Raw genomic sequence first — 27344 nt, 5'->3', positions numbered from 1 at the left:
GGGAGACCGAGTCCCCCCCCCCCCCCTCCCCGCGGGCCGACCCGAGCCTCCCTCGGGGCCGGGCACCGCTAGGCCGGGGACGGGGTGGGGGGGGGGGGGGGAGTGAGGAGGAGGAGGAAGGGGGGCGCCGGGCGAGGGCCGCGTCTGACCCGGTTTGTTTTCGCCTCCGCAGGTCGGAGGAAAGTTTTCGCGGCCGGCGGTCGCCTGAGAGGCAGAGCTACCGAGCGGGAGGCGCCCGGGCCCGGCCGCCAGGCCTCTCCCGCCGCCGCCGGGCGGAGAAGCGTGAGGGGCCGAGGGGCGGCCCCCCTCCGATGCGCAGCCACCTGCGGAGGGGCTGAGAGGAGCGGAGCTGCGGCCGCCTTCTCCTCCTCTTCATCCTCCTCCTCCTCGTCCTCCTCCTTCTCTCCCCGAGCAGGGGGCTCCTGGCCGGGACCCCCCGCTCGCCGCCCGGAGGGAGCCTGCCCCGCGCCCGGCCCCGCTGGCAGCAACCTGTCAGCCTGCTCCTAGGCCGGCCCCGGAGGAGCCTGCCCCCGCCTCGGCTTGTCCCCGAGAGAAGCAGTTTGAAGCCCTCTCCATGCCTTATCAAGTTCCTTATCTGAGTGGCTGCGAGGAACTGTAGAGCAGTTCGGCTTTATCAGGGGTAGGGGAGGAAAACAGCATAGCTCCTAAATCGAGGACCATCTATCCTGCTTTGTTTTAATACGTGAAGATGATGAAATGCGGCTTGCCCTGTGAGGCGACTAGATCCCTGTTGTGGAGCGAGGGCTTCGTGGTCACCTTCCAACTCCTCACCTGTGTGCTTTGAGAGAGGACGTTAATCCTTTTCCCCCTTCCCTAAACCTGTCTTTGCTTCCATGTTACGTGGGTCAGAATTTTGGTCAGTGTTGTTTACGGAAGGGGGAAAAAAAAGAAGGCAGTTGAGGTCCCAAACAAAAGTATTTGTATGACTCATCTACTTGGATTTGAGACATTCTATCCTTCTTTCAAGGAGCCTTTGCTTCTCATTGAAGGAATCAGATGCTTGTTCCTATTCTTCCAGAGGAGGATGGATTGAAAGTTGTGCGTTTTAGACTTTTTCTGGGCCACTGCTGATGTTGTTAAAAGACATAATGGGGCTTTTTCACTGGATTATTGCCAGAATTAGTTTACACACTGAAACAATGAGTTGTTAGGCCTCTCATACGTGATAATGTTTGTCGTGCTTTAATGTAAAGTTGCTGTGGAGGTTCGGCTTAAAAATTGTGGAGGACAGTCTGCATCGGAAGAGGTTCTCTTCATCTCTGGTTGGTGTGGCAACCCCAATCTGTCCTCGATGCCTTCAGCCTTGGCCATCTTCACTTGCCGCCCGAACTCTCATCCGTTTCAGGAGCGTCATGTCTACCTGGACGAGCCTGTCAAGATTGGCCGCTCAGTGGCTCGCTGCAGGCCAGCTCAGAATAATGCAACTTTTGACTGTAAGGTGCTGTCCAGGAACCATGCTCTTGTCTGGTTTGATCACAAGACAGGCAAGGTAAGACGTTTTGTTTTCTTTATTTAAAAATAGCGACCTTCCCGCTTATTTAACAAGACCCTGTGTGTTGCGGGTCACTTTAGTTTCACTGTAATAAATATGGTTACATGTGGAAGGAGTAAGATTTGTGTTAAAGTGATTAATTCTCAGGTAAGTTGGTAATTTCTGACCGTGCAAAAATTTTACCTATTGTTAAAAGTACATAAAAAAGCAGTTGAAGATAAGTGATGAAGAATTTGCATGCTTATTGTTCATTGCTGAGAGTAAGTGATTTTGAGGTGAGTAATAATTATAAATCCGAAAGCATAGGATTGTATGAAGGAAGTGGCATAACAGTATTTTTTTTCAAATGCTGAGAAATTATTCACAGAGCACGTAAATAAATCTCATCGTGAGGAGCCATCAAAAAGCTGGTTTTAAAAAATGCTGGGTTCGCGTGCCACTCTTCCTACTTGTCATTTTGAAATTGTGTATAATGTGTTTTGTTTGGGTCTGATAGAAGGCTTGTTATGTCAGCAGGAATGTAGCAAATGGCATACAAAGTATTTTCTCAATGATAGTGAAAATGATATTAAAATATGCCTGTGTTTTATTAACCCATCACTGTTTGTCTCAAAAAGACAGTGGATATCTTGTTAAGTGAAATTCAGGGGCTTTGCAGTGCATGCTTTGTCCACTAGGGATTGAACTGGGACAAGTAAAGCCATTTTACTTAATGTCTGTCAAGTTAATTTTAAATTTCCAACAAGAAATGAACAAAGTGCAGATTACAGTTGCTCAGCACAGTATTTTTTTAAATGTATTGATATTCCACCCTAGAACTTCATCTGCTATAAATTAGCTCTTTTTTTTTTTTTTAGCTTCCCTGCATGCCCTTCTGTGAAATATGGTCAGTGTAGCTCTCGATTTTGACAATAATATGGTCTGTAATTAATGCAGTATTTCTTAGTAGTATGACACAGCATGAAGAATAGTAGAATGCAGTCAAAGTTCTTAAACCTTCCATTGTTAACTATCCCATGTTATGCAATACTTGGGCATGATGGGACAAGACAAGCATTTAATTTCTTAAGGCTGGGTTATGGCTTGGCTTTCAAGTTACCTGCGTGTAATTGTGCAAACTGCTATCTGTGTGTTTCATTAAAAATGTTGTTTTGGCTCTCTAGTGTATATAATGTGTGTTCTTGGACACTTCAGAAAACAACTTACAGGCAGGAAATATTGCTATTTTTAGTTTAAGCTTAATTTTTAACCTTTGACTCAATAAAGTGTTCCAGTTTATTGTACTGTTTTTAAATTCAAAAGCATTGTACGTACAGCTTTTTATTAATATTTCTCATGATTTATAAACATTTTAAGACCCTCATATACCCTGTGATAGCTATACATTATTTAGCCGTATTAAAGAAGGTTTAATTTGATAAAGCATTGGGTGGTGAGCAAGTCTGCTAATAGAGGAGTTTAAAAGAGTCAGCTGGTTTTTAGTTCTGTTTTTAAATGTTTACTTAGCTTGGCTTTTCTAATATATGTCAAAAAATTATATATGATTATTCCTTTTATCTAGCTGATCTAAAATAGTAACTTAGTAGTAGTGAATAAGTAGTAAATAAGTAGTAAATAAGATGGTAATGTGATATCTCTTGAAATACTGTTGTGCGATGAGTTGATGGGGGTCCTGATGATAATTGCCCACGTGAGTATCTTGATCAGCAGCCATAATGATCAACTGAATAGAGTGGGTTTTGGGTGATGTGTAGGAATACGTTACTATAAATTTTATACGTAGTGTTGTAAAAAGTGTAAAGCAGGATGTAGAATTTTGGTTTCTGTGTTTGTTTCATTAGCAATATCACCTGATTTTTGGATCTGGCTGAGTATCTGAATGGTAAATTTTGGGAAGATTGATAGTTGAAGGAGAGGAGAAAATGCATCCTAAGAGATAATACATACAAGCTGTTGGGAAAAGGCAGGCAGATGAGCTGTTGGTAAATAGTCTTAATCTTGTATCACAAAAGTGATTTTAAAAAATTGTGGTGTTTTAAAAGAATAAACAAAACCCTAAAATTATTTGCATGTGAGAAAGTTTATTATCATTGTTTACAGAACTTCAAATAAGTATGTCTCATCTAGGAATATGTCATTATCCTATCAGTAACGTATATTTAAACCTACATAAATTATTTTTGCCACAGTATTCGTTAACGTTTCTTAGGAGCTTATGTATAGGACTTTTACCAATACTGTTTCTTATGAAAGATAAAGGACCTTGAAATGTCAACTTTGTTACTAAGAGGAATCTTTGAATAATTCAGAATAGTTCATGAATCATCTGGGGCTATGCTTTGAAAAGCTGTGTACTTCAATGGCAATACCAGTTTCCAGTATTCCCAGTCCATCCTCTTTGCTGCCTCTTGAACTGTCTTTCAGTTGTACTCTAATATTTTTTTTTCCTTGAGGGTTTGAAGTTTTGTTTGTTTTTATTTTAGTGAATCATGTGAGTGATCCTGTTTGCTACATAGCCTGTAAACAATAGCATCAGCATAATCAGGAGGGAAGGGTGGAAAGTGGGGAGAGGGAACGTCAGTAAATATTGGCGAGGGAACTATTAAACAATTTTTTTTGAGGCAGGGATATGCTTAAGCTGAAGTGAATCACATAAATACACCAAGTTGAAGATAATATGCTATTCTGGGTTGAGACAGGTGAATATTGACCTTGTATAAAGACACTCTAACTATGCATGGGAAAAGCTGTCTGCCCAAAGGAGATAATGTCTGTGTAACGCTGGCATTATTAATGATAAAAGCAGGATGAGTCTTCAAGATCACAAGTAAATAGCAATTAAAAGCAGATGTTTAAAGTTACATTTCTTTTTTAAAATGTTTTTGAGCACATGTAAGCCTTTTGAGCATGTAAACCTGAAAAAGTAATGGTGGAAGCAGTGGAGAGGGAAACCTGTACTTGTTTTATTTCTGTGCTTAGTAGAATATTTATAGAAAAACAACGCAATGTCTCCATTTGCTTGTGTTTATAGAAACAGTGCAATGTATCCTTTTGCTTTTTGTGGATTTTTCATATATCAGTAACATGAGAAGCTTATGCTTAGAATTGATTTTGATATTTTTGGGGGGGGGGAGTAATTACATGTGGATCTTTTTAAGAGAGGCCTGTAGAAATGAGTCACTAGGTATGTAGGAAGTGGATGTTGTGCTGAGCAAGGAGTGTTCCAAAAAGTGTGAATCAAAGCAAAAGAAAGCGTGCTATACTTCAGAAAATCTAAATGTGTTAGTTCAGCTTCTATCACTGCAAATGGACAGAAACAATGTAAAAGCTGTTTAATTGGAATAGTATTAAACCTGAGTTGTTCTCTTGTTTTGTTTTTTTTAAAAAGCAAGTTAAAAAGCCTTGATAATTTGTATGTGACTCTTCCCAGGCTGAAATGCTTCTGGCAGATGGGAAAGAAGCTTTTGGTACAAACCTGAAGTTTCCAGCAGATATTCAGACTTTCAAAAAAGAACTTCTCGGAGTTAATCCAGTGCCTGAGGTAGATTGTTGTGAGTGGCTTTTATAACAGAGAATTCAGCTGTGTGAGAAGTAAAGTATTGTCTTAGACCAAAAGGACTATAAATTACTGGTCATTTTTAGCAACTGAAAAAATCTGTAGGCGCAAGCTTCCATGTTAGGGTGGCAGTTAATACTACTGTTTTCGTTTAAGTCAGTGTGGGTATGAATTGAGTTGAACAGGCTCATGTTATCTTGGTTACAGAAATGCTAATTAGTAGATTAAAAGCCAAATAGTCAACATGATAGCAGATGAAGTTTATTAAGGCTGTATTTCATGGCTTCTAGCCTTAAATTATGTGGGATAAAAGAATGTTAAAGAATGTTCCCTGCAGGGAGCACCCTCTTCAAACAAAACAACAAAAAAACAACCTCACAGATACAGCCAGGGAACTACAGGCTGGACGGATTTGTGTTGGTCCCTGGGAAAATCTTGGAACAAGTTTTCGAACACATTTTTGGCCACGTGAAGGAGGTGATTTGGTAAAAGTCAGCATGGATTCAGCAGGGACAAATCATCTCTGGTGAGTGTGGTTGCCTTTTATGAATAATTCACTACATTTGTGTGCAGGGGAAAGCAGCACACACTATTACTTTGTCAAAAGCCCTGCTGAAGACAGTGTTTTCCGTGGCAGACTTCTGTCCCAGGTAGGGCATTGCGGACTGGATGGCTAAACAAGTAGATGATTTAAAAACAAACAAACAACTGGTTGGAGGATGAAGCTCAGGGAGTAGTGGTTAATAGGTGGCACTCCACCTGAATGTTGGTAATGAGCCGAATGCTACGGGAGTCTGTACTGTGACCTCTTGTATTTAACATCTTTATCGATGACCTGAGGGAGGTACTGGAGTGCACTCTCTGAGGCAGGGTCACTAAGAGGATACGCTTGAGGACAGGGCTGCCATCCAGAGGGACGTCGCCTTGCCGAAGGAAACCTCAGGAGCCCAAACAGGGACAAACATGAAGTTCTGCACCTGGGAAGGAGGAACCCCATGCAGTTCTCCTAGCCAGAGATAGACTGCCTGGTGAGCAGCTGTGCTGAAAGGACTTGGATGGTCCTGGTGGGCACAGCAGGCCGAACAGGATCCCGTAGCGTGCCTAAGTAGCAAAGAAGGCTGAGAACGTGTTGGGCTGTAAGAGGAGCACAGCCAACGATTATCCCCCTCAACACTTTGTTATGCTGTGTCTAAGGTACTACATCCAATTTGGACCAACAATATAAGAAACACATTGGTAAGCGGGAGTCAGAAGATTAGTTGCTCTTTTTTCTTGCTGTATTATACAAGGGATAAACATATTTTGACTGTGGAAGGAAAAAAAATATAAAAAGGAATTATGCTGTTCAAATAACATTACACGTTATGTTGTTTGGAGGTCAAGACTTCGAGAAGACTCAAGAAGCATGGGACGCCTTTCTAGGACATGGTGTATGTTCAGAAGTGTTTGAGTAAATCTGTTTCACAGAACTTAGTGGGATATGAAAAATGGTATTTGGGACTGCAGGATTTTCATGAGAGGTTATTTCTTCTGCCACCTATAGAGATCCTTGTGTGATACTCTGTGCTGCTTGATGCTGGTCTATGTATCAAATGTTTAACTTCTCATGTATGAGTAGCATTTCTTTAAATAGGTAGCATATCTGATGTTCATTTTTCCTCTAATACATCTTTTCATCATTGTTACAATTGTCTTTGAGAGCTGAATAGTGCTATCAGTATTTTTCAGTGTTGCTCTGTGCTTGCAGTCTGCAGAGTCTGTTGAAGAGACACTTTATCTTCCAGACATTGATTGTTTATTCCAAGTGGCCTGGGAGACAGACCTGGGATCTTCCCTAATGCTCCGAGGTGAAATTTCAGTGCTTAGATGCTTTTAGTGAGAGGGTGAGATCAGCCAGCCTTGTACGGATACTTGTTAATATTTTTATGTAAGTGCCCCTCACCCTAAATGAACTATCCAATTTTATGCTGGTATAATTGTAAGTAGGATAGAGTAGGGAGTTATCAATTTCGGCAAATTTCACCAAAATGTTTCCGTTCGAAGCCATGTAGAAGGTCAGCCGGCCATTTATAGCAGAGGTGAGCTGCTGCCGATAAGGATTTCCCTGCAGCGGTACCATCTAGAGCCACTGCTGCAGAGCTAATACTGTAATTCTTGGAGCTGATCCATTGCAGTCATGATGCATCCGTACTGAGCCAGGAACGCCAACACATTGATTAGGTTTTAAAAACAAACAAAAATCCCTTTTGTATTTGCAATGAATTTTTACAAACCTCAAATGAATTATGTTACTTAGCAGTAATGAAGGCCAGTAAATGTGTTTCCCTTCAGCCTCTGATGCCGTGGTTTGCATTTGCTCCTGGTTCTGTGCTTATAAAAGTAAAACTTTGCTCCCTAATACACTTCTGTTATTTAAAATCGCTTAAACTTTTTTTATCTGAAAAACTTCCACACATTATTCGCAGCAATCCATTGCTCTTTGGCAGGTAGATTTACATTACACTGGAGAAATACTTTTCATTTGGTTTTGTCCTCTCATTTTTCTTAGTGAGTTTAAACAGTTGTGGTTGCTTCATTATCTAGTGAATGTGATTGAAGTTGTGTCCTTTAAAGAGCCGTATGGGTTAGTAGTGTTTAGCTGTGTCAGTGTGCTGCTTTGAGTTGATTTCAGTCTGATCTGTCTAAAACTTTGCAAAATACGTAGACAAATTCATCAGCTGATTCATTGAGTTCTGTTTTTTGTCGTTTCTTTTAATAGGTAATGTAAAATGAAACTGGTGTGAACTTCGTTGTTTACAGACCAACCTGGCAAGTGAAAGGGAAGGAAGAATACTGTCTCCATCCCTAAAGCTAGCAATTTTACAGGCTATTGCTACTAAATTATATGATTGATTGTTGTCTCTGGATTATTATTATTTTTTTTGAGTCACATCAATAATTGCTTCCTGTTGATGTTACTAACTTGCTGAGTTTGGATTATCTAAGAACTCCAAGTTAAGTCTTGCTGTGGCAATGCATTGATGTTCCCAACTTGTCTGTATTTCTAGGAATATTTCTTCATGTAGCAGAATTGATAGAAGAAGGCTTGCAGCATTGTCAGGTTTTTGTCCAGTATAGCCACACCTTTTTTTCAGTCTGGTTTAGGAGTGGGAACCTCTGGAAGAAAGGTGGAGTGGGCTGCACCATCTTAAGCCCCTGCAAGATGTGTGCCAGAGACTCTGAACAGTTTCCTTTTTGAAAAAGAAAATAATTGTGCTGGACACTCAATCAGATACAATTTTGGTGTTACCTTGCACCAGACACACAGGTATGGGATTGAGTGATGTCTTAGAGTTCATTTCAGTCTCAAAAATAATGATGAACTTCCAGCAGGCTTGTGACAGAAAGTCCCAAATCCTGAATTAACGCTGTAGTTGAGGGGAAAAGCACAATAAACCCTAGCAGCAAACTTGCAACCATAAAAAGTAAATATTAAAAGTACTGGGATTAGTCCAGGATAATTAAAGGCTTGAGGAATTTATAATATTTTTGCAAAAGTAAGTTATATACTAATTAATGGTTCATTTCTGTATATTCTCATAATTACAGCTGTAATATGTCTTCCATAAAAATAAAATTAATGCAAGGGCTTAAGGGTTAAAAAGTTGTGGATGTTTGTGTATAGACTAGTAACCTTTTAAAAGGAAGGAGTAGAAATGTGTATGTTTCAAATCAAAGAAGAAAAACTTTGGTATGGGCCAAATAGATATTTGTACAGCACGTTCTTTTGAGGACATTTGGTACTGACTGCTGCTATTTGCATATGCCATCGGTCTTGCCTGATACAGCATTTTATATTCTTGACTGGCAGTTTTTCAGAGTTGTGCCTTTTCTGGATGTTGAGCAAGATTAAGTTTACACATAGATTTTCTAAAACTTTGATATCTTTTCGATGATGCAATATTAATGCTCTGTAAAAGGTTTTTGTTGGTTTGTTTAACACTTTACTCCCTTCTCAAAAACAAAACAAAAGAGATTTTGATGACTTTGTCTTGTTTTCTATTATTAAATTGCTTTTCTTGAAGTGTTATACTTAACCATATAGGGTAGAAGCCAGATCTCCTGGTTTTGCAGAGCTGAGCTTTTAGCCTGTCTGCTTGTTTGCCTTTTAAATTTCTGGTGACCTTTCCAGTGATTTCTGGCACAATTAATTGGCCACTCTCTGCTTGTCTGGTTGGGCTATGATAGTTGAATGAACTGACAGGCAGTGGCATTACAAATCAATGTTGATGGTGGTATTACTTGCAATTTTATTCTAGCATTGCTGTTTTCTGTACTTAGACTTACCATTTCCAGGTGCTTGAAGACTCTGAAAGCTTTCAGGAGGCATAATGAATTATTTGAAATTCTTAACATTTTCAATTTTGTTTGCAGGGAAAAACAAAACAAAACCAAACCAAATGTTTATATTTGGATGTGAAATAATCCACTCTGCAGACAAAATGTTCTTCTAATCTTTGATCTAGATAGGTAATTGCAATCCCTTGTTATTTTCTTGCTGTTGTTATGGGGATTCCTTTTGCTGAATGTCAGGATTTTTGAGGCTATGTGGAGTCCATATTATCTCATATTATTAAGGAACAAACTATAAGTTTAAATATCTTTTGTTTCTGTAAATTGCAGAGCTGTAAGTCTATGTATAGCTAGGGTGGTATCTACTTGGAAGGAAATTAGAATGCTATGAATGAGGGCTGCCAAATTGCATGGTATGGATGGATTGTCACAGAATAAGTTAGGTTGGTAGGCGCCTCTGGAAGTCACCTAGCCCAGTCCTCAGCTTCTCAGTAGGACTAATTAGGTTGCTTGTGGACTTGGGGTAGAATTTTTGGGTACAGAATTAATCCTTAACTGCAACAACAAAATAAGTTTTTAAGGATGGGGTCAGGCATATCTGCTAGGTAGGCTGCCTGATGTTGCTATTGTCTTAAGCTGTATATCTTCTGAGGACCTAGAACTTTCAGTATGAGTATATATATGCATATATATATATGTATATATATATATAAATCTAGTATTATGAAATACCTAGAGTACTAATTTTATGGTGTAACATAAAATTCCCACCCAAATATGTCAGCTAGAAATTTTCTTAAAATGTACTTGACAGAAAAGAAGTACTAGATGAAAGGCATGATCATGTTCCTAGTTCTTCCCCTAGTTCCATAGGGGTGGAAATAATTCAACACTTTCACTTACGGCTCTCAACCGCCACTTCCTTTTTAAAAACTCAAAGGGGAAACTGGTTTTTTAAATCTTCCTCTTTGAGAACTTTTCCTAGACTGCATATTCCAGAGTTTGTACGAGAAAGACGAGAATACAAATCATCATAGAAAGGGCATATCTGTTTTTGAAATCTATGTAGCTAGTTGACACTAGATAAAGCTACAATTGCGCTGTTTAGGCAGGGCTTTCGGTGGGTATATAAATATTGTTTGTGACTATAAGTCAGTGATTTGGTCTGTGGACAGAGACCTTCCGAAGTAGTTAAAGGAGGAACTGATGGACTACTTTTATGGTAATATAGAAACGTGGTTATTTTTAGGCACTTTGAATGCTCTTTACCATAGCTTCATCCTGATTTTTGGTTAAATTTATGAATCTGACTGTTAATTAGAAAATTAAAACGCTCTTTGTTTTGGATAGGTTTTTAACCATCACATAAACAGAAGGGAAAATGTTTGCTGTTTTTTGTACATGAACAAATGCATTGTGTTGACATACACTGACAACTTTCAAAACTCGCTTTCTGTTTTGGAATCTGTGTCCAATCACTCTGCCACCTACTGAAGTCAGTGCAGTTATACATGCATCCTGTCACAGGCTGTTGCTTTCAGAGAGTTTTAATGTAGATCTATCTACCCTTTAGCTTCAGGTTGAGTTAATCTGACCCCACGTTCCAGAAATGGGTTTGAGAGGTGTTAGTTTGGTAAAAACATTGCACTAACACAGCCGCCCTGATTTCTTTGAGCTACTCTGGGAGATCCAGATTGCCTTCCTGGGGGTTCTTTCAGTCATCCTTGTTCTGGGATTTTCCCTGCTTCATAGCAAGGTGTAAATGTGCCTGAAATTGAATGATCTTCTATGCAGATACAAGAATAGGTGGGGTTATTTGGTCTCCCCTGGTTGATCAAATCAAAGTGCATTCAATTTTCTTCTTCCCTTTCCCACAAAGCTTTATTTCGAGTCTTCCCCAGGGTAGATGGTACTGGATGAGTTTGAGATGATGATGTAAGCTTTATGATCTAATATTAAAGAATGATGACTAGTCTTTCTTGTGAGATCTGTAACTTGTGCTCTTTGATGTATTTTATAGTTTAAACTTGCTGTGCACATCTTCCTTTATAATTGCAGTTTTGTTTCCAAAAGATTTACAAAAATAATTGCTTTTTAGTATCCTTTAAAAACCTTTAATGCAGATGTAGTTTTGTGTAATGTTAGGAGAGCTGTAATCTTGTTACATTATTTCAGTGACTGGATCTGTCTGCTGGTGTCATGCCTCAACCTAAATTAAGTCTAAAAAGTACATTACATAATGATGCTTTAAATGTTGCTCTAGACGGTTTTTACATAGGTGAGCAAAGCTGAACCAAAACTATGTATTGTCTCCCATCCAGTGCAAACACTGCAGTTAATAGAAAGATGTAAGAAATGGTAAGTGCTTACTAATACCTGTGGACGTTTGGAAAAAGTAATCCTTTTATTCTGCTGTTGTACTCGTGCTGAGGTTTCCTAAGTATTCCTTCTTAATTCTACTTAATTGTTGACAGTGCTTAGAATTGGTAATTTGTATATTTTAGTGATCTAAAATTGAGGTCTATTATCTGCATCCGAAAGGAAGCTTTTGCCTGGGGATGTTTAATGAGTTCTTTGGTGTTAGCACTAAGGATACCTTTTCTGGTACCATCAGGTTGAAGCTGTTTTTCCAAGACACTCTGATTTCCTCTTTAGTACTAAAATTACAAGTTACTTGGCAATTAAAGAGTAAAGATCTGGTGAACTTCTCATTCTGTTTTGCTTTTTTTTAAGCTGTAATAAAACATGAGAAATTGCTTGATGCCATGTTAAAAAGTAAGAGAAAAAGGAAATGGAACAACTGACCTTCCAGATTTGAGGTGTTTACTTCATATTTCTTTTTTGACCAACCAAAACCAGCGAACAAAAAACCTCTTAGATTTTTTTTCATTTGAAATTTCTAGTCCTCGACTGTGCAGGATACCACTGATAAAAGTTTGGTGGCTTAACAAGTGTCTTCGTTCAAGAGTGGCTGCCTGTGTGTGAATGGTCACATCTATGACGAACACAAGGTATTTTGGTTTAGTCTGTACTTAGAAGCTAACAGTACGTGTGTGGGTAGCTGCTGGGCTTCTGAGTCCCAAGATGTTGATAAGAATTCGTAATGTGACAGCACAGCCTGTGTGCTGGCCAGGCTGTTAGCATTTACTAACACAGCAGTAAATGCTGTTACACTGGGAAATTGCATTTGAGTAGGGAGCTTTCATGGCAGGGTCAGTTTTAGAATGAGAATCAGTGATTATATGTGGTCAGAAAACATTTTTTAACTCAGAACTGAATTACTGCTTTATACAGCCAACTTGCATTTTTATTTTAAAACTGATTGCGTTTGGTGGATGAGAGAGTGGAAGTGTAAGCAAGCAGCAAACAACAAAAGGCAGAAATGCTTTCTAGGAATAGTCCCTTCAGTCTGAAGAGAAGTTGCAACTTTTGGGAAGTTCTGGTTGTAGTCTGAAATAACAAATAACGTGGTGGGAACACACAAGCAAAACATATTTTACACCAAAGCAAGCGGGCAGCTTTCTGCAGTTTTAGTATGACTAGTGGCTGTGTAATTGCTAGGACATTAAAAAGGATTTTAGGGAGCGCACTGAGTCAGATATGAAAAATGGGCCAATTCAGCCTTTGCTTTTACGATTTTTTACTTATAGTTCACGCTCTGGGGTTTACTTTCCATAAAGCTAAAGAAGCTACAGTGGGTGGAGGGGATGCCCTGCTACTGATCTTCCAGTTTTTGTTTTTTTCCCCATCATCGTTCCTTTTGTGGTATTTCGTTACTTCATTGCACTCATTGAAATACTAAAATAGTATTTGAATTGTTTACAACATTTCAGATTGCAGTAGAGTTTCCCACTGTTTGTGCTTTTTATAATTCTTGATGCAGTGTCCCATTTCAGCGGAAGAAAAGAACATCAGTAATAAATCAGGAAAAAAAAAAAGGTATTAGATGCACTTCATTCACTCATACAGCTGGCCAGGAGGGCAGTTTTCTTTAACTGTGTCGATGTGCAGGTCTTGAGGCCTTTTTGCAAGTTTTCTTTTGCTTTAAGCATATGCTACGTTGAGTCTATGCTGGTTGGGATGAGCTCCTTATTTTCCTGATGGACTGTATTTATGACCAATTGAAAGAGTGTTAGTTGTATTAGAATTTACTTTTTTTTAATGCAGCCTTTGAAGTGTGAGCGTTGGTTGCTGGCATCTTAGAGGAGGGAGGAGAAAGCTTATCTGCTTTGAAAAACAAGCTTTTAGAAGGAGCTCTGTGACCTTGCTTGAAGAACCATGATGGGAGGAATGTCCTGAATATTTATTCTATACAACCAGAAGTGGTGAAGTCAGTTACAGTGCAGCTCAGTTAAAGTTCAAAGCACTTAGACACCTGCCTGCACTTGAGGCATAGAAAGGGCATTATCATTTAAATGCCTAAATTATAATAATTAATATATTTGCTTAACATACTAATAGTGTATTAAGCCAAACTTTAGAGTTTTGGAAATATTTAAATACTTCTTAGTTTTTCTTGAGTGTTATGACTTCAACATCTGGAAAATAGACCTGAATGATTGCTCTTTACAAAGTAAAGCATTAAGATTTTTTCGGACGTGCTGGTATTACGTTTGGGTAAAACCTAAGTGTCCTGCAGCGGGAAGCTTGTATGTCTTGCATCTTTCCACAGTGCTAATGAGAAATTGGATTATGAAAACTGGTAGAAGATGGAGTCTTTGCTGCTTTCTGCAAGACTCAGCGCTGCAGTTCAGAGAGTGATCATGCTTTTTAGTTTCCACTTCTTCTGTCTTGAAGGATTTCAGTCCACCTCAAAAAGTGCTTGTTTCAATATGTACCTTCTAGCTCCCTTCACAGAACAGCTAAATCAAATAGCATGAAGCAAAACCTTGTCAATGAGTTCTGTATTGTCCAGTGAAAATATCTTTTAGAAAGTCCAGCATCACTGAATCTGTGCGTTTCTAAGCATGTGGTTGATAATTGTCATTGAGAGCAAGATGCTCTTGCCAGTAAGCTAACAGAGAGTGAAATGGAGTAGGCAACAAAGGCACCATTGAGCTACAGCATCAGACTGAAGTGATCCTTGTTTCATATTTCTAGTTGAGACCTAGTGCCCATGTAGCTGTAAGTGTTTCAGTTTTTGTTGTGGGTGTTCTGGCTGTTTTCTTGTTAATTTTCCCGAAGTAGTTCTCAGAAGTCAGTTGAGCCCTTCTCCATGACTGGTGCCCCATCCGTGCTGCCATCCACACACCTACCCTTAACTCAGGCTGCTCTGACAACAGCTTGGCCGTAGACGTCAGCTTCCCTGCCTGTGCTCCAAGCTGTGTGCTCCTCTATTCCACCCATTCATGGGGAAGAAAAAAAATGCAAGCCTTTCATAAGGAGCTGCCTTACCTACTTGCTGTCTGTTTTCAAGCACCCCTTTCTCACTGGGTACTACACAGTCTGTACGTGTCTTCCCAAAAGTCACTGTGATCCTAGCTGCCGCCTTCCCCTTCCCGGCCATCCCTCTCTGCAGCGTAGGAAGGCAGGATTCCCAGGGGCTGTGGTAGTGTCCTGTCTCAGCTGCAGCTTTGCTTCCTCGTAGCTTTTGTCCAGGTGGATTCAAAGTAAATGTTGGATAGTTGGTGAAGAAGTCAAGGATAAGCGTTTTTAGGGACTGGAGAGAGAAAATTGGGGAAAAGAAGAGTGAGGTCAAGGGCTGAAATAAACTTTTCTGGTTCCGCATCTCTCATTCCTTCTGAATACAAGTCTTGAGCCTGCTTTCTGTGATTTGAGACTACAGGCTGTATCAAAGGGTGGTCTGTAGGTGCGTAGGTGGTACGAAGGACGGGAAGCAGCTCTGTACACTCAGGTGTGAGAAATGTGGAGGTGAGCCTTGTAGCAGCACTCCTGCACAGATGACGTTTCAGTGTTAGGGGTAAACAAATGAGTCAAGTGAGACAAGCACCAAAGCAGTGAGGACACGCCATGGAGTTTGATTCAGTTGAAGATTTAGTGAAGACGGGATAGAGACCAGGTGATCGATGTTGCAAGTGGGTGAAGTGATGCAAAAGGGAATATTGAAACTTTACAACAATTGGAGTTAGATTACACACTTTAGATTGCAAGTTGCTCTTAAAAAAAAAAAAACACATAACAGGAAACATGTATTACCACTTCTCCTTTTTGAATTTACTTCTACCATTAAGCATAGTACTTGACGAGCAGACTTCTATGCTGGTGAAAAAAATCATCGTAAAGGTTAGTTATCATTTAAGGTAACAAAGCTTTTCCTTGAAAATTTTCTGTTAGTTTGCTGCTTGAATGTTTCATTTTTAAGAATGTGTACTTCTCTCAGCTGAATTTCTTCAGTTCTATGAAAATAGTCTTAGCATGTTAAATAGAGCCATCTTTATGAGCAGTGCAGGAGCAGCATTTATCATTAGCTTCTTGTGCAGCAAGATAAATGTTTTTTTAGTCAGACAAAGTTTTCATTGCAAATGCAAGGTAGGTCGTCTTCCATTAAAGATTTTAGGGAGGGTAGTTCCAGAAATCCGTGTAAGACTGTTCCTAAGCACAGTGAGAAATACAGAGTCTCTGTGCCATAACTGTTTGTTCTATGGAAACTTCTTGTTTACCACTTCACGTGTTTTTATATGGGTTTAAAATAGGTTTTTTTTGAATGTTTATTGTGACCCTTTAATGGAAATCATTGGATTTGAGGGTTTGCTTCGATGGTTTTGCTTTGTATTTTTAATTAGCAGCATAGAGCTACTGATGTTCATTTACTTTGTTGTCACAGCTCAAAGAGTTTATGCTTGATGTAGTTTTGAATGTGTCATTTCATAAAATCTAGCAATTCAGTTTGCACTGTAGTTGATACTAAGTAGAGATAAACACTTGCATCCTCAAATTGACACGAGGGATTACTTTTTGTATCTGCAGAATGTAAAAGCTCTAATAGGTGTCTTCAGAAATCCAAGGCATTTATTTTTTTCTGAGACTCTCTGTGACTGTGAATAGTGATTTTGATCTGTTAAGTTTGAACATCCATGTAAACAGTATCTGAAATGAATGGAAAACAAAAATTTAGATAAAATGTGAATAGTAAAAATACAGTCACTCAAGTTAAATCTTTATTTGCTCTGTTAGTTATGTATTTGCAGAGTGACTCTTAACATAAGGTAAGGAGGATTAAGTACTGCTTTAAAATGATTTCTGTGTTCCAAAATGAGGAGAGTTAGAAGTGCTTTATATAATTATTTGGCTGAATTAAGGCTTTTCTTTTTTTAAATCTTATTTCTGTTTTATTCTTGAAATGGTTTAGGGACTGAATTCTTCTGGTATATACTGAATTTTCAGTTGAAATTGTGGCTGCACATAAATCTGAGAGAAGTTAAGCAGTGATCTTCTGTAGTTCAAGTGGTGTGGAGGTTCCAGCTGATCCATTGACTCACCACGGGCACACCTCTCCTGCTCCTGGAGTTTGTAGGGCAAGATGCTTGTAAATATGCATTTGTAATGCAAGTGTAAACCTTTAGAAAGAGGGGAGTGGAAGAGTAAAAGGTGATGGTTATTCCTGAATAAAGATTTCTAATAGTTCTTGTCTTACTGGGAAGGAAGCACACGTGTGGCATTCTGGCCCAATGCAATAATGTTTTACTGTAACTTACAGGATTTTACTGTTGAGTGAATTGCTTTGCTTAATGACTATAGTGCTCTCTTAAAGTTAAGGGAAAACTGGGGGGGGGAAAAAATGCCAGTTAGACATTGAATGTATGAATGATTATGTACAGAGGGATTTTCTAAAATTGTTTAGTACATTTGTAAATGATTTTAAACACCATAATTTAGACATTAGTAGAATACTTAGAAATAAAGTACTGAGTTCAGTGAGTTTGAAATGCCTACAGGTTTTCTTTCAGAACAGTGTCTGTGCGAGTTGGCCTGGGATTTTTCATTTTTTTTTACCTCGTTACTCTGAACTATCGCTGTGGCTTAACACTCATGTTTACTGTTTCTGTTATTTAAATGTTCAAGCTAAACCTTTCAAAAGGAAGTGAAGAAAACGTCACCATTCCTGATGCGCCTATTAAGAAACACTGAGGTTATAAAACCGTTGAGAAACTCAGAGAAGGTGAACGCTGCTGGCTGGCGGTGGACGATAACAAGTGAAATGCTTTGAGCTGGTTCTTGTTAGCTCTGCTTGACTGACTGGTGTTGGGAGTCTGGAGACAGTGAGCTGCCGAGCCTGGAATCTGGCAGGCTGTCCTGTGTGCAGTCAGTAGGTAGATAGGCTGTTCAAGCTGTCCAGCTTTGAATTAGGTGTGTAAAATGCAATTTAACAGTGTAAGGGGGGGACCTTGGTTAAGTGCTTATTTGGTCTTGTACCTAACTTTAAGAAAGAGATGAGAAAAGCAAGCCATGCAACAAACAAACATCAGGGGAGAAAACAAAAGTAGCTTATTTGTCCCATGAGAACTTGTAAAGAATTTCCTAAAGTATTTGTGCTCATGTCTGCAAGTGCAGCACTCCTTGGCTTTTAAGATACCTTCTGTTGAAGGTTGAACTTATAGTGCAGGATGTTCTGTGGTGTGCTTCTGGTCGCTTACATGCTTTGGACACATCTCAGTTCTGTGGTGGGAGGGGACCTGTCTGCACTTGGGTCCTCCACATGCCCAATTTTCCTTCCAAAAGAAACCAGAGCATGTAAACAGGGAGGAAGCTGGGGACACAGCGTGGAGCAGCTCTGAAAGCAGATGGCTGGGAGAAGGGAATATCTGCACGCTGCCCAGCATGCCTTCCCTGCAGTTGGGTGCCCTGTGAAATGCTACTGCTGCACGGCATAGACCTGGTGAGAAAGAGGAAACTTGTCAGGATGCAAGATATTGAAACGCACAAAGAAAGCTGAGAACTGACTCCTGACACTTCCCTGAAAACTTAGCTGGGGGATAGTGAGCGCTGTCAAGGAATGTGCTGTCCAGTAAAGCCAGGAGATGTGTAAAGGCTGAGCTTGTGTGCACGTTTCTTTCCAGGAACTGCCATTGAGTCTCTCATTTAAGAGTATCTAAAATTAAGCTGGTTCTTCAAACCCCTGCTGTCAGATGGCAACAGAGGAAGGAGGTAGTTTTAAGATCCCGCAGGAAAAGGACTTGCTTCCTCCTTTTGAAGCCCGCGATAGGCGGGCTAATTACTGCCTACTAAGGGAAGCAGCGTGGAAAGGTACTTTGATGTGAGAGAATCTTACACACCATTTATTGCCTTTATCTTCCAGGTTATGTAGCTTCAGTGAATATTCACATGGATCTGTATATAAGCAAGCAGGAGAGCTGTTACTGATCTCTATATAAAATGATCATTCCGTTCTTATTATAATAATAGCATCTTGTTTTAAGACTGGGCAGGCAGTCTTTAATCTGAAGCATTTTACATGTTTTCGACAGGTAAACAGTTTGTAAAAATCTGTCTAGTCAATTGTTCTAGCAAGAGAGTCATTTTTTTATTTTTATTTTTATAAATGATGGTGTTAAAATAATGCAAAGCTATAATAATCCAACAAAACATTCTGTCTGGCTTCATCATCTACAGGTTTTGATATGCCTGGTATTTGCATAGGACCTCAGTACACTGCCAGGCTGCAGGAGAAAACTATGATTCAGAGGAGTACAGAAGAAACAATGGGGGAACACATTTCTCCTGAATTTGTATGTAGTCATGTTGCTCTTAATGCTGCCAATTCGCAGAAACCCAAGTTATTTTCCTTTGAAGCAAACTATGGATAACGTCTAATCCTAATTCAAGGTTATTAAAACTTCATACTAATACTAGACTATGCTACCTAATTATAGGTAGCGTAAAAGACTTGCTGATTTTTCTTTAATCAAAGTATAAATAGTCTTGTCTACAGCCATATTAAATTTAAGTTTGGATGACAAGCCTCTTGGTATGTGAAAGCTTACTACTTAAGAGCAAACTTGGTTTTTTGTGGGAAGGCTGTGTTTATACTGGGGGTGCAGCCGGAGTTTCATGTGAACTGAATATGAGGGTTCATCTGGTTTTTGTTTTCCTTCAGAGTAGATGGGCCAGTGTGAACGGGACTGATCTGATGCATGCCTGAATGCATCAAGCGTTTATTCAGTGTCATTATCATTCTTAATGACCGCAGAAACCAAGCTTGCTGAGTTTCCTTCCGTGTCCTAATGGAACTGTAGATCTTGAAACAATTCTTTAAATGTTATTACTTAGGGTTACCAACGCATATTCTACCAGTTGTTTTAATTCTCGTTCTTTTAGTAAGTGACTCATTCTGCTGGTTTGCTTTAGTTTCTGGACTTTCTCTTTTGTTCTTCTGAGAGTCTGGATAATGAATGGTAGCAAAACTTAATATATTAAATGTCAGGAACACATTTCAAGAAAATGTTTTTGTGAAGAAAAAGCCTCCCTGTTCTCAGAACAGCAATATTTTTGAACTGCTGATTAGACATGGAAAAAATCTGCATGGTGATTCCAGTTCTTTTGGAGCATATGGCCAACTACTAGCACGGTATTTTTTTTTACCACTGAATAGGAAGTTCACTTCCTATGCTTAATCTGAAAAGGCTTTGACAACATTATGATTTTGACACATGCTTACTCTGGATAGAATTTCAGTAATTTACGTAATTTCGGTAGCAGGAACATTGAAGCTGAGAAACCTAATTTTCAAATCTGAGAAGCAGAAGAATTGTTAATGTGAATTGTGAAATGTAGTGTAAACGTTGCTTCTGTATGAAGACTTTAGACTGTAAAGATGGAATTCACAGTTCAGACAACCAACGATATATATGCTACAATTAATGACAACCTCGATATGAAAAATACTTAAATAAAATAAACAGACCTGGTTTATTTTCTGATAGGTGCTTTTTTTTTTTCCATTGAATTTGTTCACTTTACCAAATTTGGATGAGTGCGTGTAATTGTTGCCCTCTAGTGGTTGCAGCTCAGGCTTAAATAGTTGAAAAAAGACATTTTCATGCTTGCAGACTGTCTTTTTTTTTCGTTGTTGGTCTGTGGGACTGCATGGTGTTTCCTTGTCAAATGAGTAACACCAAGATTTTACAAAGAAAAAACATAATATTGATGTTATGTAAATTGATAGAGGATACTGAGGATACTGGCCGTAATTACTATGGTGTAATTAAAAAAAAATGTATTTCATGTATAATTTAATTATTTCCTAATCTTAAGAAAATATTATTTGGGCCCCTTTGGTATGTTAGTTAAACGTTTTGGGACATGCCCTTGGCAACCACATGGGAAGAATTATGTGACATTGCTAACCTTTTGGGGAGGCTGCTAATCTTTTGGTAAGGTTCACCTTTTAGTTGAGTGGATTTTTTTATTATTATTTTTTTAAAGTGTATTCAAGTCATTTAGGCCTACACTAATTTCGCCTTTTGTGATTCTGTTCTGTTCAGCAGCTTTTCTTGGTAGGTAGGATAGTTTTGCTTTATATGTTCTCTACAACTGGCCTTTATTTATTTATTTATGCCTACTTTAAAGTATCATGACTGAATTAATGAGAAAAATCACTTGATGGCCCTTCATTCAGGGATGAATAATGTACAAGGCCACTACGCTAAGCGGGACAAGGTCCTTTGATGCGTAGCTGCATGGAAATGCATGTTAGTCAGGGACCAGGCATTTTTCTATAATCTTGCATGTGCTTTTCAGGTGGAAACTATCTATACACCCCACCCTCTTCTTTTTAATCAGTCTGGAGCAAAAAATAATGCTTATCTAAACTCCTTTTTTTTTTTTTTCCCCAAAGGGTCGAGGTGGAAGAAGGTGAAATTATTTTTTTTTCTGATGATGATACTTAAGTGCAAAGAATGGCCTGAGTAAATACATGTATGTAGCATCAGCAGCTTACGATTGGTGGTCTCAGGGTGTGAACTGTGGAAAAAATCCACTGCATGTTTCTAGTAATTAATGCCTGTCCTGTTAGTAAGGATAATATTATATTGTGTTTTGACCTTTGGATAATATGACCTGAGATCTGCCTGTAGATGCCTCTGGTTTTCATACACTGAAGGATCTGCCATTTGAAAAATTGCCTGATGACTGTTTAAAGAATTAAAGCACCTAATTCTTATTCCCATATGAGATTTATCATGGGGGATATTTCTTCGGTGACAATCTAGAACCACTGGGGCTAGAAGGAAGTTCTTTTTGTACTTTGAAAAAATGTTTGCTTTAGAAGGAAATACGGCGCGTTGATTGATAACATATTCCTGATTAGTGTGGGCTCCTTCCCTCTCTGGCTGTGCAGCTGCACGGGCTGAGGTTGCCAGCAGAGCTTTGCAGCTCCCTTCCCTGTGCTCCTGGTGCCCCCTGGCAGGTTGGTCATGTGGGCTTGCACGTGTTCTGAGTGCTTTTTTTATTGACAAAGAGATTTGAAAAGGCATTCAGGTTTCTTTACCTTGTCCGAAGAACAAAAGTCGTGGGCATGGTGTTATCAGCGTGATGTCCCTGGTGACTTTCTGAAAGTGATGGAAAATAACTAGAAAAAAGGACACTGAAAAACTTTGCATGGAGAGCTGTGCTGCAATAATTAGCTTGGTAAGTTTTGCCACGTTAGCAAAGCTTTTAATCTGTAAACCCAAGGTGCCATGGATGTGATTTTTGCCCTTCACTAAGACCAGTATAAATCGTGAGTCACTGTGTTTGAAACTGCAATTACCGTGCTCCTGAACATCCTACCTGCGCTCTGCCGGGGCTGGGCTGGCTTTCCGGCCCCAGGAGGCTGCACAGATGGCTCACTAACATCCTCCAAGATCACCCATCAGAAGCAGCTTGCACCATCTATCGCGTCACTGGCAGACTCGTCTCAGTACGTGGATGTGTGCTCTAGGTATTTCCTTCCTTAAGCTAGAAAAATGGTGAACATTTTTTTAATGTCTAATCATTGATCTCAAAAGGACACCAGAATAATCAGCCTTTTGTTTGCAGATATTTGTTGCTGCCTGCTTTGGAAGTCTTGACCTGAGAGTGAGTTGCAAATAAATCCAGCCTCCTCCCAGACTATTTTCACTCTCACTTTGTTGGAGGTATGACTTGGCAGTGCCTTGAGTACAAATAAACTCCCAATTGTCAAATTTCTCCTCTGTTCTGGAAAATGAATTTTCCATCTTTGGACGGAGCCGCACCCTTCTCTGACAGTGTTTTGTTTCCAGTTAATTACATTTGCTCTCTGTATGGAATGGTCAAGTTCAAAACACAGAATGGAAATAAATTTAATTTAGTACTTAAAAAGAATAAAAATGTTTTGCTCTTTACGTGACCCAGAGAAGTTTTCAGAAACAGGTGGAGGAGCAAAGCGCCCTGGTGACCTCCTGCTTTCAGTGTGGAGATGTGTGCAGTGAACTTACCACACTCTGTTAAGGAAATATTTGTGTTTTGGACCTCTTACAGAAATACTTGGTTTGATGTGATTAAAATTAGTGCGGTGTCACTTGTGCTTAGGCAGTTGTTTTTAGTTAGAATTTGTGCTTCTGCCTCTTTATTGGCTGCATTGAGTTTATAGCACCATAGCATAAAACTTATCCCAGTACGGTCATTTTAACTGTAGTTTAGAAACGTGCTGAACATTTTAAAATCTATTGTGTTAATAAATAGTTTGGGAGCGGATGGTGTCAGAAAGCAAGACGTCTTTGGTTTGTGTAAAGGCGAGGTGAATTACCCAGCTCTGCCCAGATGTGAGTACCAAACACTGCAGTCACATCGCAAGTCTTTGCAGGTGGAACCTGACCCTTACTAAAAGGAAGAAACCCCTTCATAAGTTCTTCAGGATTTTAAAAAGTTTTTATAGGGTTTTATTGTGAAAATTGCTTACCAGACCACACTTCAAGTTGGGAATGTTTGTGAAATCCAATGCGTGTTTTATCTGTATCTGACTGTGTGATCCCCGGGAATTTTCTCTGCCATAAACCAGCAGTAGTACGGCATTAATGACTGTAGGCAAACACGGCAGGACCTTATGCGGAAGGAGTGAAAACGAGGAAAGGTTAAACCAGCTGCAGCAAATTCTCCCTGTATTCTCTATACAGTTAAAAGTGAACACGTGAGAGGAGATTTTTTTCTTCGCAAGTAGAGGAGCTTTGATGTAATGATTAACCAAAGGGAGAAACTTAGCAGTGTGGCAAGATAGCTAGCAGCCTTTGCAGTGCTGCACCGACCTCCGATTGCCTGGGGTTGTGGATGAGAGTTGGAGTTTCTTGATACACCTACTTGCCTCGTGCTTTCTGCTGCTGTAAAGTAGATTTTCTCTTCTGGCTCTTCATCTGGCGAAGTATCGGGTAATCTTGTTGGCTTCTGCTTTTGTTTTCCATTTTCTTGCAAATGAAAAATACTGTTTGGTGATTTAATTAAATTTCTAAAGGAAAATTTCAATTTCAGTTAATTTTTTATGTATCAGTTACCTAGCTACTTCAGGATTTTTGAGGAAGCAGAAACAATGGATAATGTTAGTGTTGAATTTCTTTTCCTATTTTTTTGCTGAGCCAGCTCCTGGTAGTATTTCAAGATTTCATTTTTTAACCTTTTTTTTAATCTATCTTCTGCTTTTTCTGTCAGTTCTGCCTGTCCTCCAGTGTCTTCCCACTGAAACAGTTCAGCATTTCTTCTAGTAGGTGTTATGGATCTTTGGGTTTCATTTTTATTTGTGCCAAATTTTAATAATGTCATCCTCTTACAATTTAAGGAGTAGAACAGATTTATGCCTTACTTCTGGTCTTAAATTAGAGCAAACTTATGCTTAAACATGACAAACCTGCCTTTTTGTCACACTTTTTATCGCTATAGTCAGCGACAAGACCATGGTTTTTGTTTTTTGCTGTTTTTTTTTTTCCAATCCTGTACTCAAGCATTCCTATAAAGTTGGTTAGGGAAAGTAACTGTCATGTGTAATCAATTCTCTTGATCATGAATTTAGGAATAAGTAATTTAGTTCTCTGAATAGTTCTAGTGTTCTTCCCTGGTGCAGAAATTTAGTACAGGTGCTTTTCGCACATAAAGGTGAGAAACTGCAGTGATAAATTGCAGACTTCTAGGAACATACATTTGAAAAGAAATTAGTTATGTGGGAACCTGTTCTTTGTAGAGCTAATAATTCTTTGCTTATTTTACCTGCATATCTGTTTCCAACGAATACAGGCTTCAGGACTGCACGCTTCAGGATGTTGTTTACTTTCATTATTGCAAAGTTCAAATATTTCATATTGCCAAAGTCCCATAAAAGTATTACAGCAAACAATAGCATTGAGCAGTTAGTTGAGTTTTGGAGGAAAGTATTCATGCAAGGGCATCAGGATTGATGAATATTTCTGCAATTTTTTACACCTAGAGGTTCTTGTGCTATCTTAAGCGGTTATCCTGAAGAAGTTTGAATTTCTGGGTAATCACCTATTCAGTCTTTTTTTCTTTTTTCTTTTAGAGCCATGTTGAGTTGCAGTGTATTTCCATAACTGGTTTATACAGAGAACGCAGTAACATTAAAAGGAATGCCAGAAAGTCACCTTGTCCATATGTTTGCCCCAGGTTAAGTCTTTGTTATAGTGATAGAAATTGATGTAAATTATACAAAGTAATCACTGGTATCACCGTGATAAATGATACGTAGCCATATTAAATGTAATAATAATAATAATTCTTGTGTAATAAGAAAATTAGCTTTCTTAAGTAGAGCAGAACAACTACTTACTCAGCAACAAGTATAATGTCCTTCTGGAAAACCTGTTTTTTATCCTTTACTGTTTGTATGAATCTGTAACACTAGCCAGGTTTTTAATATGAAGCTACAGGATTATTTTTTTTCAAAGTATCTGTATGTCGTAAAAGATATTGTCATCTGTGACAGCAGCCATGCAAAATAAGTCTCTTCGTTATATTGCATTTGTAGTCTAATGAGTCAGCCTGGGCATCTCAGGACCATGTGAGTAACCATTCTCAGGACTGCACTTTATTCTTCGTTTCCTTTAGCTTAGCACTTGCAGCAGCAATATACCTTAAAATATCTCAGCATCTTCAGGCTGAAAATTCACCTTTTTTTTCCCCCTCAAGAACATTGTGTGAAGTCAGTAGTGAGTTGGGAAATCGGTCCTGTTTCTGTTTTCAGAATGGAATTGCTGCTGCTTTTCCAATGCTGTTAATGCCCGTAGCTATTTTGTGAGTTACTTACCAAGGGGTTTTAAAACAGGCCGTATGTGAAGTGACTGACATTAAGATTCAGCTCTGAAGAAAATTAATTGAAATCTTTTCTAGTTGTCCTAAAGTCATCCAGCATTTGTAGCTGAAGGCTGATTTGGGGGAATTCTCGTGAACTGTGAGGACAAAAGTTAAGTAAAAGAGGTATTTTAAAGAGTAGTAATTAGTAACTATGGTGACAGATGTCTTACAGTAGCAAGTCAGTCAGCTATATATAAACCAAATTACTTGTAAATCAGAACTCTTCCTCTAGATCTCATCTCTTTAAAAATAGTCTTTTGCATCAAAACTAGTGACATTGATGTAGAGAGAGATCTATTTTTGCATAGCGTTCTCACATTTTTTGGTAAAAAAAAAAATCTCAAGGTTTTTCTGGAGTATCTTGTCATCTTGCTCCTCCTGATTGTGCCTGCATTTCTGGATTATTTGCATAATCTACGGACAGAGCAGTGTTCGTGAGTAACTTTTACCTTTTTAAACCAGCTTATTCCACATCTTCTGTTCACCACAGAAAACTTTATTCAGTAAGCAGAACGAATATTGTGCATTGTGCCTAGGATTGCTTCAGGTCACATCCTTCAATGTCAGTCTTCTACATGGATGTTGATTATGGAAGTTTGAGTTATGAAGTGTTCCTGTGCAGTAGAGGATGTTCAGGACTCATCCTCTCATCCTTCTATTCTGTGATGGGGTGTTTTATGGCATTTTTCGGTTACAGAATGATTATTGGGGGTATTAAATTCACAGCTGTCAAACTAGGTTATGAATTGTTTCTAAGAAGAGTTTGTGAGGTTAATAGAGTGCTGGCAGTTATGCCAGAGGAGTGTGAGGTCAGGTAAGTTAGCAAGGGTAGTCAGCCTTTCCGATGATGCTTCTATTCTTCTTGGTTGGTTCCAGTTTAAAAAAAAAAAAGAGAAAGACGGGAGCATCTTTTATGCAAAGTTTTGGATGAGTGCACAAGCAGAGTAAAAGCACTGCTCTCAGTGTAAAATATCACTTTAACATTGGTATCTTACCTGTGTCTCATATAAAAGGATATTTTCTATATAAACTTCCCATCACACTTCTGTCTTTTTGCCAGAAGTTACGTTGTTCTAGGTGTTGATAGTTCCTTATAGAGCTAAAGCAAATAAAAGAAACCTGGAAGTGGGTTAGTGATGGCCATACAGTTCTGTACTGACTGGCGTTCCAGGAACAGTGACACACTTCATTCACTAATATTTTATGAAAGCAAATCTGATGTAGTTTTTCATTGTTTTCTAAGTTTATCTCCAGTTTCAGATAGCTGTCTTTGTAATACAGACAACTCCGTATTCTGGTTGCAATATGTACTTTGCAGTCTTAAGAATCTGACATAGAGCAATCGCTTGAAACCAGACAGTTGGCATTGTAAGTGCAGGCTGCTCTCTGCCATGCTCTTCTCAAAGAAAAAAAAAAAATCTGAAACTGCTCTGAGTTGTTCAGCTGTACTTGCCATCAAGCCAATTTATCTGCTCCTTCCCCATCACAGAAAGCAGAAAACTAGGGTGGCGGTGGATTCAGCTGTCCCAGTTCTTCCGTCCATTGCCACATGTGAGTTGAAGATACCATTCACCAATTGTACCATTCACCTTGGCTCTGAATGGTACAGTGGGTGTGAAAGGTGTGTGGGACTGGTTTGGACCTGTAAGCAGCAATCCATAATTACAGTATGCTTTGGGAGATAAACAGTAGAGA

The 27344-nt window shown here is 39.1% G+C and overlaps 1 protein-coding gene across 36 annotated transcripts in view; it reads left to right on the top strand.

The window, feature by feature from the left end:
- SLMAP (sarcolemma associated protein) overlaps positions 1-27344 on the top strand; it is a 100907-nt gene that overhangs the window by 159 nt on the left and 73404 nt on the right. For 35 of the 36 annotated variants that reach the window (XM_067003080.1, XM_067003115.1, XM_067003109.1 and 32 more), the window contains exon 2: positions 173-1510. In XM_067003080.1, the coding sequence (XP_066859181.1) occupies positions 1313-1510 (198 nt within the window). In that variant the 5' untranslated portion in view covers positions 173-1312. Of the gene's footprint in view, positions 1-172; positions 1511-23701; positions 23723-27344 lie in introns of those variants that run through there. The other variant, XM_067003114.1, reaches the window with a different exon arrangement.

Source organism: Anser cygnoides, chromosome 10, assembly GCF_040182565.1.
Source record: "Anser cygnoides isolate HZ-2024a breed goose chromosome 10, Taihu_goose_T2T_genome, whole genome shotgun sequence".
In the NCBI taxonomy this organism is placed as follows: domain Eukaryota; kingdom Metazoa; phylum Chordata; class Aves; order Anseriformes; family Anatidae; genus Anser; species Anser cygnoides.
The sequence above is the reverse complement of the archived record's forward strand: the minus strand, read 5'-3'. Positions and strand labels throughout refer to the sequence as shown.